This window comes from Diabrotica undecimpunctata, chromosome 7, assembly GCF_040954645.1.
Source record: "Diabrotica undecimpunctata isolate CICGRU chromosome 7, icDiaUnde3, whole genome shotgun sequence".
Taxonomy (NCBI): Eukaryota; Metazoa; Arthropoda; class Insecta; order Coleoptera; family Chrysomelidae; genus Diabrotica; species Diabrotica undecimpunctata.
Genome location: NC_092809.1, coordinates 54,356,115 through 54,371,829, shown reverse-complemented (window position 1 = coordinate 54,371,829; position 15,715 = coordinate 54,356,115). Strand labels below are relative to the sequence as shown.

Genomic DNA, 15,715 nt, shown 5'->3' with positions numbered 1-15,715 from the left:
TCGTTTTTTAATACCATTTATACCAGCGTACACCTAGCTAATGGTTGGTCCAATTCATTGTTTATATACTTGGTTCACAATTTGTTGATAGCTCACTACAAGTTTAACCCTAATTAGAAAACTGAAATACAGAGAGGATAGGTAATACGATATAATAGTAAAAACCAACCTAAAACTGACGGTTTAAGACGTTTTCGACTAACCCACCTTATATCTAAAGGAATACAATACCTTATAATCCTATTACGGGGGTATTTTGAATGGTTAGAGATGAACGACCAGTGTCGTAGAGTATATGATTGAAACATTTATTTGAACTAAATAAATATATTTTTTAAATTGTACTTATGTAAATTGTATTTTTCAATAAAACTGATTTATTTTATTCAAAAATAAAAAGTTTCTTGCCATTTGTAAAAAAAACATTTATTTAATTAAGGAAAAAGGCGCCAAATGTCGCCTGCCAAATTTCCAATGTGTTTTAAATGTATCCATTATTTTCGAATCCGGAGAAAACTAATAAATATTTTTGAAAAATTTAAACGCAGAATGAAATATTACATTATTACTCAGGGCAGAAAGTCCCTGAAATCTTTTACAATGTTTATTTTAATATGTTATGTAACAGGGGTGAAAATAAAAGAGAAAATTATAGTATAATTTCTAATTGAAAATATTGCATGCAAAAGAAACTTTTTATTTATTCTAAAAAATATTTCATTCTGCCTTTAAATTTTTCAAAAATGCTGTTTAGTTTTCTCAGGATTTGAAAAAAAAAATGAATACATTTAAAACACATTGAACATTTTGACAGGCGACATTTTGTGCCTTTCCCCTTTAATACCGTACGATTACAACTACTATTACTTACCTTATATAATTACGATTAGAAAACTATTCAAATTCAAAATAAATAGGATCAACTTCGGAATCCGAGTCGTCTTGAGGGTTAATAATTAGCGGTTGTGTCTCTACGGTCGCATCAATTATGTTATCAAGATCCCACATTTTTTGTTCTTCTTCTATTACATGCCTTACTGCATCTTTCCAGTTTTGTTCTGTAATATGTTGTAAAGACTCGTATAACAATTCACGTACAGCTTGTATTTTATATAACGTATTTTTTCTAGCCACATAACTTTTCATTTGTGCCCAAATGAGTTCAATTGGATTTATTTCGCAGTGGTAGGGTGGAAGTCTAAGGACTGTAATGTTTCGCCTTTCTGCCATTTTGTCAACTACGTATTCCTTGAACTTAGATTTGTGTTGCCGGGCAATTTTTAGAAGTTCTGCTTTTACCATTCCATCTTCAACCTTACCAGCCAGTCAAGAATATCCTGTTTCTTCCACGCAGTCGTTGAAAGTCTTTCTACTAGTCGTGAATGATAAGGTGCATTATCTAATACTATAATTGAATTTGGTGGTATGTGTTCAATCATCTGCTCAAAATACTCTTCGAAAACATCAGCTGTCATCTCCTCGTGATAGTCTTTTGTGCTTTTGGACTGAAATTCCAACAAACCATGCTTAACAAATCCTTTTTCACTGCCAATGTGACAAATTATTAATCTACTGCCTTTACCAGAAGGTGGGGAGATACCAGTAGACCAACCTTCCATAAAGGCTTAAGGCTTGCCTGGAGCTTAATATATTTTTATCTGACCAAATTTTTTTTAGAGTATGACCTGAGTTTACCCACGTTTCATCCTGGTAGAAGATGGGCCTTCCTCCAGCCCGGAATTTTCGTATGGATCTTAGATAATTTCTTCTCCAACATATTATCTCCTCCCGGTCAATCAAAAGTGATTTTCGGTCTGATTTCTCCCACTGAAAATTTAATTCTTTTAAAACTTGCCACAATTTAGTTCGTCCGATATGAGGCAAATCCGGGACGTCTCTAACTTCTTGTAAAATTTTGTTTAGGTTTGGTATTTCTTTTTTGAAAAAAAATCCATGAATTTTCCTTCGAATACCATTTTTGGCAAATTCATCAATTTCAATAGGCTTTTTCCCTCTCTTTAAGTGTTCGTTTGTGTTTGAGTTAGGTATACCGTGTTTTTTTCTTTTTGATAGGAACCTATATATAGTTGACTCTCCTACGCCAGTCATGTTGGCACAATTTTCTACTATGTTGTGAACAGTGTTTGTGGGATTCTGAGAAACCAGAGCATCGTGAACATTCAGGACAATAGTCTTCTCTCTTGGTGAATAGACAGACTTACTGACTGTACGTAACAGTACCGTTGTAAAACTTGATGATGTTGATGATGAAGCCATTACAAACAATCCAACAAAACGAGCACAAGCGAAAGGTACGTATATGTTCGTAGGTATATGGAATAAAAAATCACTCACGCACTGTATATTATTCGCAAAAGAAATATTTGAGACGCTAATTACTGCCGTAGACGCGGACACACCGACGAGCCGTAAATTACATGCGATCAAAAACGTACTAAACAAAAAAATTGTTTTCGTTCGTAATAACTTCACCCTTTTAAGTTAAGTTTCGAATATAAACTGAACAAACGAGGCACGTGGCCAAAGCATACCCATTATATTATTAAAAATCAGGGGAATTTCATCCTAATTATCTTGCAACGAATAGTACCTTTGGATATGAATTCCAGGTTTTCTAGTAAAGTGATTAAACGCGAAGATTAGTATTGAAATATCCAAAGAAAAAAGGTTGTATTGTTATTTACAAAATTGTTAATGGTTAAATTCTTATTTTTATTAATATAATATAATTACATAACATTAGCCGTAAAAGTTTTAATTGTTTTTTTGCTAAATATATTAGTATTAAAATATTATTAATATTATATATATTACCAGTTATATATATTAACAGTATTAAAAAATATTATATGATTATTTAATGAATAAACACCTCAGGAACGCCTATGGTTTACGACCGTTTTATGAGTTTGAGGCACATTTCGTGCTCTCAACAATTTATGAACGGAGAATAGCCCTATCTAAGAAGACAACAGCAAAAACCTGTGCTGATTATAGTACCATCTGTTTCTCAAGCCATTTACTGGAAATTATTCTAAAGTAATCAATACATTTTTAAAAAGGTAAAGGTATTTATAATAAATGTGAGAAATATTTAAGCGACACACAGTTTGGTTTCCATAACGGATTTGGAACGAGAGGGGTATTGTTTGGGATAATTGTACATGCTCAAAGGTATATAAATATATCTGTAGATATGTACTGTTGTTTTATTGATTTTCAAATGTGTTAAGTACTCTATATTGATCGAAGTTCTAAGAGAGATTTGCTTGGATGACAGAGACGTTTACATAATTGCAAATTTTTACTAGAATCAAATAACATCAGTTTAAGTAGATGGTTTGGAATCTTCTCTTCTTCTTTGGGTGCCTTGTCCGTATTCAGACGTTGGCCGTCATCATGTTTACAATTCCCTAAAACCATTTTCTGTCGGCTGCTGCGCGAAATAATTCTTCTACTGTGGAACCACACCATTGTCTAATATTACGCAGCCATGAAAGTTTCTTTCGACCAATCCATCTCTTTCCTTCCTTTCCTTCCACAGGAAGGTTTCCTTCCAGGTTTGAAATTACAAGGTCTTAACCCTTAATATCCTACTGTTACACATAAGTTACGCAATATTATGAAATTTAAACAGCGCGCTGCAAGAAGACTTGTGATAGAATCGCATAGATGGTGGCAGTATAGTGAAATATGACAATTCTTGTAATGCATGTTTACTGGTTTGCAGATATGGCGATATGTGCGAAAATTTTGTGCCTGTATACATTTAAAATAAGCTGTTAATGAATATTAAAACAAATGGACATCAATCTAAAGGAAGTACATTAATTTTTATATCTTGAAGTTTTTTGAAGTTATACTTCTATACGCGCGCTCCACGTTGGAAATTTGTACGGGAGTGAATCGGTGAAATTATTACATATGTAAGATAATGAGTAAGAGAGAGACAGAAGACATATTTTCTACCTTTACCTCTCTCGAGAATAAAAATGTTCCTTTTGTATATACATTTAATATTATATAAATATATTAATATATAATAATAATATAATTAAATGTTCATAATTATTTTAGTCTTTTGTATTTCATAATAATAATCTTAATAAAGATGAGATAGCCAGACTAAAATGAAGATGGGCAGGACACATAGCCAGAATGACAGATGGGCGATGGACAAAGAGGTTATTGGAATGGAGGCCAAGGGAAGACAAGAAAAGCGTCGGTCGACCACTAACAAAATGGACTGACGATTTAAGAAGACTCAATAACAATTGGCAAATATTTAACGTGTTTGGTTCATACGCTGGTGTATGTGAGTTTGAATCCCAATATGAATTTCCTTTTTTATTTTTGAAACATTTTAAAACCCCACGGTAATTTTATTAAATATGTGTAATATACGCAAAAATGCTAAATTTTAAAATAAACATAACCCGAGTGGTTGGTTTTTGAAGTTATACTTCTAGACGCGCGTTCGACTTTAAAAATTTGCACGGAAGTGAATCGAAAATTTGCACGGGAGTAACAGGATCGTTAGGCATGTTAAATTATAAATTAAAACTTGTAAATATCTCAAGAAATTTCAAATGGGTACTTTTTATACACAACAAACAACAATTAAATATTGTATTTATCAATGTCAGATAAATTGACAGTTGTATCACTAAACAATATTTTTTTTATTAATATTGTTATCATGGTAAATTAAACATAATATACGTAAGTAAGTTACGTATATTGTCATTTTTAAATACTTATGAATATTTCATTTTTATTAAATTTGTATTAATATTATTATGATGGTAAATTAAACATATGGATAAGTAAGTTATGTATACCTATTGTCATTTTTAAATACTGATGAATATTATTTATTTAATATCTTAGCATTTTTGTATAAAATGGTATATTAAATTAATATTAAGTACATTGTTTCTTTTGTAAACAACTGACCTAAATTTTTTTTAATGGAATCTTAGGTTAGAGTTTTAAAATATTCGAACCATAATCGTAATACACATCGCCTAATTAGCCGTGATCGTCTAGTGGACTAGTTGTTCGGATCTCACGTTGTGGCCGTGGTAACCCAGGTTCGTATTCTGGTCACGGCAATGTGCTTACATGTCACGGTGAGGCAATTTTTTGTTTTTTTTTGGAAAAATATATTTAAAAATATTAATTACTGTGTTTAAAACAATAAAATGTATTTTGAACAAATTTTTACAAACAGGTGTATATAAAAAATACTCTAAGCCGCTCCAAAAAAAATTTGCTTTAAAAAAATTATTGTTGGAAACGAAAAATTCGATAATAGGGTAGAATTAAAAATGATACTTTTGTTTATCTATATAAAAATAACGATTTTACAAATTTTTACAAACAGCGATTCATTGCTCAGTTATTAAAGTTTAATGCGTATATTAAACATAATGCGTAAGTAAGTTATGTGTATTGTGATTTCTAAATACTTATGACTATTGCATTTTAATTTGTATTGTATTATTATATTGAATTATGTTGCAGTGTATTGTATTGTATTTTTATAATAATAACAAAATAAACAATGAATTTTACTGCAGAGTATGTGTAAAAAAATTTTTTTGCATTCAACTCCTTTCATACATATATGAAAATAAAAATATACATTTTCATCAAAATATTATTATATTTTGATGAAATCCTCCTATTACAAGTCAAATGTTATTTATATACAGCAAACGATGCACCATATACATATATACCCAATTCTGTTTCTCTTTCTGCTCTCTCTTACCTATAGCATTACATATGTAATGATTGTGCAGATTGACTCCCATAAAAATTTGTAACGGCGAACGCGTGTATAGAAGTATAACTTCTACCGGCAGTCCTACTGGACTGCCACACCCGTTTTTTAGTTCAAAGAGTAAGTTAAACCTTACATGAAGGTACATTACCTAAATCTTTTAATATTTTTTTAAATATATAGTTAGGGACGACTTAGTTTGGTGTAGTGCCAAAATTCAGCATTACAAAATGTGCAACGCTAGGATAAAGTACTACCGTATTTTTGCAAAAATAAACGCATTAGTAACGGGACGTGATTTCACTACCAGTGGTTTATTCACCGTAATTTATAAATCATATCAGACATCATAATATAACAATTGCACGGTAACTGTATCACCAAAGGTGTTTATATAATAAACATTACAATATTCTCGGCGATTTGGGGAACAGCGATTATTAGATAACATCTGGGGATTTACCAACAGAGAATTTCAGGGAACTGTGAAATGCGAGGTATTTCATATTATTGTATAATACATAAACGCATAAATGGGTGTTTATTTCTTAGAATTTACGGTTTTTTCCTCATTAGGCGCGGTGTTACCCTAGAAGAAGCAGTTCAAATCGCTTACGGTGAGAATGTAGAGTTAGATGCCATTTACGCAGAACCTCCAGAAGTAAACGTTCTAACAGACAAAGAATCTGGAGACAAAAATGATGATGGAGATCTTGACCATTTGCCAGGGAGACAACTTCGTGCCCAAGCCGAGGTAAAACATACAAATAATGAGAATATTAGCGCCACTGAAGCCAACGCACCTAGAGATGCGCCATCAAAATGTACATATTCTTGGTTAAAACGAGGTGATTTTCAAAATCATCTGGATACTTTTGCAAAACAAATTTTTTCTGAATATGAGAATTTAACAACTGTTAAATAACTGCTTAACTTATCTGATGCTGCACCATATATGGTGCAGCATCAGATAAGTTAAGCAATAATTTATCATTAGGCACAGCAGCAGGAAGAAAAAAGTTTGCTAATGCTTCTTGTAGAAACCGTGATATTGTTAGAGCGTTGGTTTTTTTCACTTGCTTACAGGAAATTAAATACGATTTTGGAAATCGTATTTAAGTACACCAGTACACCAATCAATAAGTGCACAATGTATCTTCCTGACGAGTCAGTGGTCTCGTCCACACATATGTAAAAGTAATTATTACCTATTTCGGCTTTTATTTTGTGGATAACTGAGGAGTATAACAAATTAACATTATTTCTCTTTAAAGTTCGTTCACTGGGAATGTTTTGTTTGCTTTTGGATACTGAAGGTTGATATTTTTCACCGGATGTGGTTTTTACTTTTTTAGCTAAACGTTTCGGGGTTCTGACATGCTGATTTATTTGATTTTTTTTTTCAGATGAAATCTAAAAAAGAATATAAATATTCTATAGTTGTACCCATCTTTAAAATCTAAGATTGTATAAATAAACTAAAAATGAACCGTTTTTGCATAACAATTAAAATATTTAAATTAAATCAAATAAAAATCGGTGTGTTAGTCTTGAAAATGTCAAGAAATGACTGTGCAAGAAGGAAGAACTCCCAAATATTTACAAGAGGTTCTTGGTCTTTTCTGTTCACATTTAAAGAAAAAATACTGTGAGCATAAATTAAAAGCACTTAATTAATTTAGTCCAATATATGATATGTTTTTGTTTTTAGCAAAATTAAAGCAAACTATGCTATTGTTAGAAAAAAAATGTTAGCGACCTTTCAGTAGACTATTGAATGATTTGAATGTTAAATAGGTATCCTATTTTTTATCGCAAGGAGTTTAAAAAATGCTTCAAAAAAGAAAAAATACATCGATTTATTTCGAACTAGCCTTGTGTCGGTACTTTTCTTAAACATAATCTAATAATTTTAAAATCTTTGTTTGTACCACCGTGTAAATTTTTAAAATAAAATAAAAAATAATACGTATGTACTTACGGTTTTGCTACAACATGAGCAATAAACTTTATCCATATCCATAGATACATAGCTCTTTGTAAGGTTTTATCCAAGTTGAAACATTGCTTATTTTCTGCATTTTCAAAGCACAATAATTATTAACAATTAGAAATACACGTTGTTTAAACGTCCAATTTTACAAACAAAAGTGAAACCAAGTGAAACTGACCGTCAAAATAAACATTTTTACCTAGAGACATAAACTGGCAAACACAAACCCTTAATTCCAGGACAAAACGTGACAAAACTATAAGCCGCTGTCTTTTATTAGTTACTATACCAAGAATTTGAATACCAAGTGAATATAAAAAACAATTAAATATTGGCATTTTCATGCTATCTGTAATTTTGAATATAAAATATATAGTTAACACCAAATTTTCAAATTATATGCACTTTATGCTCACTTTTATAAAAATATGCAAAGTTTGACATTTTTCATTTTTTATGCATTATATGCAAAATATGCAATGTGCATATGTAAATATAGTAAAGATATATTTGGATATGTAAATTAATGTAGTAGTTTTAAATTCTGGTCTTGGTCATGATCCTGATCTTAAGTAAAAAAAAATCACTGAGAGACGAAACGACACATCATGTATGAGATTTAAAATATCACCATTTAAAAAGAAGTCTTCTTGGTCCATCCTTAAAACATTTGAAGCTACTGCGGCAGCCAATCATTGGACCGAACAAGGAGCATATGTTACTGATACATACTAAAAACAAATTATTTCATCCCATCAATTTGGGATGTTATGAGAGATCTGTAGAAAAGAATAAAATATGCTTAGCTATTTTTCTATTTTAGATATAGCCAAAGCATTCGATAAACTGTGGCACAAAGGCTTGTTCCTAAAACTCAAAAGATATTTTTTCATCCACTATAATATCTACCTAATATAGTCATATTTGAAAGACAGACCTTTAAGAATTAAACAGAAAGACGAATATTCAGAACTACTCCCAATTAAAGCAGGAATCTAACAGGGCAGTGTTCTGGGACCTACACTATATTTATTAGGTACCTGTAACATCCCGGTTACGAAAAATTATAAACTGGCCACATTTTGCGACAATACTGCAATAATAATAGTCGGTGAAATATTCAAAGAAACAAACTAGATACCTACAAAATGCAGCGAACCAAATAAGCACTTGGAATAATCAATGACACATAATTAATGAATGAAAGATAGAAATTTAAAGTGGCAAGAGCATATCAGAAAGAAAACTGAAGAACTGAAACTGAGATATAAGAAGTTATATTGGTTATAAGGTAGAAGCTCACAACTTATAATCAAAAATGGGGTATTAGTTTACAAACAAATGCTTAAACCAATATGGTCCTATTGTCTACAGATATGGGGCGGTACCCTACTATACCCATAACTGAAACTGAAATATAAGAAGTTTTATTGTTTATTGGGTAGAAGCTCACAACTTATAGTGATAAACAACGTTTTAGTTTACAAAAAATGCTCAAACCAGTATGATCCTATGGTCTACAGATATGGGACGGTACCTACTAGTGAGAGTAAATATGCTTTTCTTCAAAAAGTAAAAAATTGAATAAAAAATAGCATAGATAACGCTCCGTGGTATATCTGCAACAAAGACCTACATCGGGAACTCAGTATAGTAAGAATTAAAGAAGAAATAAAAAAGATTACCAAGGGTCACGAACACCGACTCCATAACCAAACAAACACGGAAGTATTAGAACTGCTTGAAAAGTAAGACATAGTTCCCAGGCTGAAACGTAATGTAACCACGATAGTGGTAAATGTATAAATGTCAGTTTAAATTCGGGCAATGAACCTAGCCACAACAGTTAAGTGTAGAACAATAATTATTAGATTCTAAGTTGGAACATTAGGAATATGTACCTAGACAGTTAAATAGCAGAGTTGATTAAATATAAATGTTGGTTAATCAAGGGATTAGTTACATTGTTTTTCTAATAAATAATTTTTGTACAAAAATTCGTAAACTCAAAGGTTCCAACTCTTTTAGACAAATAAACTCCTTAACTCATGGTCAAACACTAATTACTTGCCACAAAGCTATTGCAGAAACATTTGCTGATATTTATCAACAAAATTCTAGCAATAATGATATACCTCAGGAAATGTTAACGCACAAGGAAACTATAGAATCCTCTATTATCACCATAAACGATACCAATGATCCTTTAAATATCGCTATAACTCTTCAAGAATTAGAATTTGCTATTTTGATTTAAAAAACGCCTCAGCTGGACCAGATGACATACCACCAATATTTATAAAAAACTTGCCATTTACAGCTAAACTAGTTTTATTAGATTTATTTAATACTTGTTTTCTAAAACATAAATTTCCTGATCTTTGGTCCGAGGCTGTAATAATTCCCATCATCAAGCCCAACAAACCTAAAGATAAGCCCACTTCTTACCGCCCCATCTCGCTAACCTGTAGTATGTGTAAAATCCTGGAAAAAATTTTAAACCTTCGTCTAGTATGGCACCTGGAAAATAGTAATCTCCTTTCCCCTTATCAAAGTGGCTTTCGAAGAGGTAGATCGACGTCAGATAACCATGTTACTTTACAAACCTCAATTAATGAAGCTTTTGCAAACAACCAAAAACTGATTGCTATTTTTTTTGACATGAGCCAAGCTCTTGAGAGAACTTGGAGACACTGCATTTTGAAAAATCTAAGCAATAACGGGATTCAAGGTAACACACTAGCATTTGTAAACAATTTTTTAAATAATCGATCAATAGAAATTAGAACAAATGGCCTTAAAAGCTCAACCAGAACATTAGATAATGGTATCCCTCAAGGTTCCATCATAAGTCCAACATTATTCTTAATAGCTATTAATAGTGTTATTCATGAAATTAGAGCACCAATTAAAGCCAGTCTTTATGCTGACGACATCGTCGTTTATACTAAATCAAACAATATAAAATCGGCAACTAAAATTTTACAAAACTTTTTAACTCAGATTGAAAATTGGACGTTAAAAACTGGGTTTAAATTCTCTACAGAAAAAACACACTACATAATTTTTAATAAAAACAGATCTCGGTATTCAACTTACCTAACTTTAAATAATTTAGCATTAAAACAATCAGAAGAAGTTAATTTTCTAGGTTTAACTTTTACCAGAACCTTAAATTGGAACTTGCATATCAATAATCTACAACATTCCTGCCAATCTAGCTTAAATATACTCAAAATTATGTCTAATAAAGTTTGGGGCGCAGATACTAAAATATTAATAAACTTATATAAATCACTCATTAGGAGTAAACCAGATTTTGGTTGCATTTGTTATAACTCTGCAAGCAAAACTACCTTAAAAAGGCTTAACGGTATTCAATCTACAGCTTTGAGATTAGCACTTGGTGCATTTAGAACTAGTCCCACTAGTAGTTTACAAGTCCTAGCTAAAGAGCCACCTCTAAACATAAGGCGACAACAATTATCATTAAACTATATTGCCAAAATTTCAATTCAAAAACAACATCCCCTTTTCTCTCAAATTTTCCACCCTGGCATCCTCTCTTTTAAAAAGGCAACAAACTGTATTCCTCTAATAGAAAGAATAAAAGTCACAAATTTTAACATGGATCAACTTAGTCTATTGCTATATACAAATGCAATCTCTCCTCCATGGACAACCCGCCTACTTACCATTGACCTAACACTAAGAAAGTATCCCAACTCATATACAAACTTCTCGATAATTAAACATCTTTTTGCAGAAATCATATCAAATTACCCCAACTACTTACAAATCTTTACCGACGCCTCTAAAACTCAAGATGGACATGCTGCTGCTTACTATTCTGATGAAGAGAACTCCTACAGCATACACTTACCTACAAATTGTAGTATACTCACAGGTGAAACCACAGCTATATTAAAAGCCTTAACTTTTTTCAAAACGAGTAACAATATGAAGTGCGTCATCATTACAGATTCACTTAATGCCTTATTGAAATTAAAGCAAATTTATACAACAAATCCCATTATACAAGCAATAAAAAATGAATTAGAAACACTTCATTCCATGGGAAAGGACATAGCTTTCATTTGGGTACCATCGCATACTGGAATCTGGGGAAATGAAAAAGCAGATCAACTAGCAACTACAAGCCGTATCAACTTAGAAGATACTACAAAAATGACAAAATATCCTTATTGTGACATGAAACATCTGATTAAAGATCATTGCAGTAACATTTGGCAAAATTACTGGGAAAATTCAGAAACGAAATTAAACCCAATATGTCCAAAGGTGAACAGCTCTTTAAATTACCCCACAAGTAGACGACATCAAGTAATTATAAACCGTTTAAGAATTGGTCATACTGCTGTCACACACAAATTTTTAATCACTAAAGATCCACCGCCAATTTGCAATAACTGCTCCACTTCATTGACAGTGAAACACTTCCTACTTGACTGCCCATGTTTCCAAAATCAAAGAAGAATGCATGGAATTCCAGACGACCTCAAATCCATCTTGACAGATAAGAATTTAAATGTATTAAGTTATTTAAAAGATATAAAATTGTATAATACTATTTAATGTACATAATCGTATTAAAACTATTGTGTTTGTCATCCCACTAATAACCCTGAGTGGTTGATGTGTTTTAAATAAAAAAAAAAAAAAAAAAATTTGTACCTTTATAATATTCTAATTTTCTAATTTGTAAATTTATAGTATTGTTGCACATTAAAGTTATATTACTTACTCAAAATTATATCCTTTGTCGGTTAATTCATTAGTATATTTCACAATTCGGGCATCTCCGCTGGGTAGACACTGCACGCACAAGACAACTGAGGCCAAAACGATCACCACTAGACTTTCAATCATTCTTCTTTATCTGATTGGCATCGTAAGAGACTAATAACCTAAAATGTATTGTTTATACTTTTATAATGAGTCACGTTGAAAAAATACATTGCGTGCGAAATCGAAGGGGAGAGCAACTAAGATGCAAGGATGTTCACTTTTTTCCGGTATTTCCTTGAACTTATCGCAGGATTTTACAATAATAAGAGTAATTGGTTAATCAAGCAAAATGTATGTAATAAGTACCTTATATCGAAGAAAAGTATTCAACTGTATGTACGTGATGGCATGGCTGAAGTATTTATAAGAAACTTTAAGAAAAAAATAAATTATCACCAATTTAGATATAACAAGAACCTTTTTAAACTAATTAATAAAAACGTAGGTACATCGTAAATATCTCTAAAATGTTTCATTGCCCCATTAATGCTTTATTTGTAGACCATTGACATTTATAGTATATTTTAACGTTCTTTACATACAGTGTGTCCGTAAAGTATGGAATAAATTCGATATTTCCTAAATGAAAAGCCTTTTTAAAAAAATCTAAAACAGGTCGATTTTTAAATTTAATGTTCTACATTTTACAATAAAATTTCATTATACAAGGTGATACAAATTACCGTGATGACGTCATCGGCTCTTTTTTTAAATGTAACATCCTGTATTTTAGGACATTTTGAGATCCACAAAAATGAGCGGACTTCAAAAAAGTATAATACTCGGGTCTAATGGGTACAATTTGAAAGATATGCGCTTAGAAAATAAATTATTTATTATCAATTGCAAAAAAGTAGCCTACTCCTAGTTTTTGGTAAACTGTAATTATTTTTGGTAACTTCCAATACCAATTAAGTAGTACAATAATTGTATTAATTCGTGAATGTTTTGTATTATTGCTTAGAATTAATTTTAAGTAGAAATTAATTTGAATGTAAAGCAAAGAATTGAAATGCTCATGATGATTGGGTATGGAGACAAATCGCGAACTTAGATTGAAGTGTGTAATTTATTTAATGATAAATATCCAGAAATATCACGCAGTCAACAGTAAGTAAGATTGAAAAGAAATTTCGAGAAACTGGTACGGTTAAAAATGCACGCAAATCAGATCGTCCCTCTGTAAATTATGTTACAGATGTTCTACTTGCTTTTGAAGAAGATGCGTACACTTCTGTTCGTAAGGTTAGTAGTGATCTCGATGTTTGCAAAACAACGGTACACAAAGTACGTAAAAGTAAGTAAAGTAAGTAAAATGCACAGTTGTACAGGAATTAAACGAGGATGATCCAGATAAAAGAATACAATTTTGCGAAATAATGATGGATAATAGCCACCGATACCCTCTATTGGATCAAAATATTATTTTTTCTGGTGAGGCTACATTCAAATTAAATGGCGAAGTCATCCGTCAGAATTGTAAATACTGAGCAAAAGAAAAATCCAACTGGATGCGGGAACATGATACACAATGCGGGGTATTTCGTACCTACTTTAGTTAATTTATTCCCCAGTACAATTAATCTTGGAGGTTTTCATAAAAGTTTATGGTTTCAACAGGATGCATTATGCTTTAGATGTTCGAAGGTAAACGAAATTTTTCCGAACAGATGGATTGGAAGACGTGGACATATTGAATGGCCAGCGAGGTCGCCAGACCTCAATCCTTTGTATTATTTTATGTGGGGTCATTTAAAGAATGTTGTTTATGAAACGAAACCTGTATATATTGGAGACTACAAAACAAGAATTCGTAAAGAAATAAACAATATTTCTCAAGAAAGCATAAACAAGGTTCTACAAGAATTTATACATCGTTTGGGTTACTGTCAAATACAAGAAGGGGTACAATTCGAACATTTAAGATTAAGTCATGTATTAATTACTGGATTACTTTTAAGTTATTTATTATAATTTATTTATAATTTATTAATATTATAAATCAATAAAAATTAATTTTCTAAGCGCATATCTTTCAAGTTATATCCGTTAGACCACCGAACAACGGTTGTTCGGTGGTTAGACGCCCAGTATTATACTTTTTTGGAATCAGCGCATTTTTATCGATCTAAAAATGTCCTAAAATACAGGGTGTTACATTTAAAAAAAGAGACGATGACGTTATGACTGTAATGTGTATCAGGTTGTATAATAAAATTTGATTGAAAAATGTAGAACATTAATTTTAAAAATCGATGTGTTTTAGATTTTTTAAAAAGGCTTTTCATTTAGGAAATATCGAATTTAGTCCATACTTTACGGACACACTGTATATGGACGTTTGTTAATTAATTTAACGAAAGAAGTTTTTTACGTTCTATTTTATTTTTATGAGATTTTGCTGCAATCTATTATGTAATTTATGCATTTGGAATTATCACTGCAATCTTCAAAAGGTCAGGGAACAAATCATCTTATTTTATATAAAGTGTATTATATCTTCTATGTGACTTTTGCTAAATATAATAATTATTGTTATCGTAGTGACCCACAAATTATATTTTTATTAAATCCAAAAACTTACTTATTATATCTATATTGAGCACGTCACTGACATTGTTTCACTAAATTTACATACAATGTAACGCATTTTACACTGGAGTATTTCGAAGTTATCTTCTGAAGACGCAATTTACAACTAACGTGGAATGCTTCAGGCAGTCCTATATATAAACAGATTAACATAGTTTTGAAAATGCGCTTCTTTTAAGACCGTCATATTTTTTGCAAAGCACGTACCTAAAATATTTAAATTTGGACCTACAGTTTTAGGATGTGATAAATATTTGGCATGCAGAATAAACTGCTCTAAAAAAGTGGGCGATATTTAAGATTTTGAGTAACTAATATTTTATAAAAGAACATAAACACAAAAATTATATTCTCAATATCTATTGTAGAGATCAAATTTTGCTTCACTAGGAGAAGATCAAACACCAAATGAACTCTTAAAATATGGAGGTGATCATCTTGTACAACAACTGCAACTTTTTATTAATAAAATAATCACCACGAACAGAATACCAGATGAATGGAGGAGAGCG

At 31.2% G+C, this 15,715-nt stretch overlaps 1 protein-coding gene across 1 annotated transcript in view; it reads right to left on the bottom strand.

Moving 5' to 3' along the window:
- Positions 1-15,310, bottom strand: part of LOC140446760 (endocuticle structural glycoprotein ABD-5-like) — a 30,007-nt gene extending 14,697 nt beyond the window's left edge. Inside the window, exons 1-2 of the mRNA XM_072539352.1 lie at positions 15,196-15,310; positions 12,568-12,730 (exon numbers count right to left, since the gene is read on the bottom strand). Of these exons, the coding sequence (XP_072395453.1) occupies positions 12,568-12,692 (125 nt within the window). The 5' untranslated portion in view covers positions 12,693-12,730; positions 15,196-15,310. The remainder of the gene's footprint in view (positions 1-12,567; positions 12,731-15,195) is intronic.
- Positions 15,311-15,715: the final 405 nt, after the last annotated feature.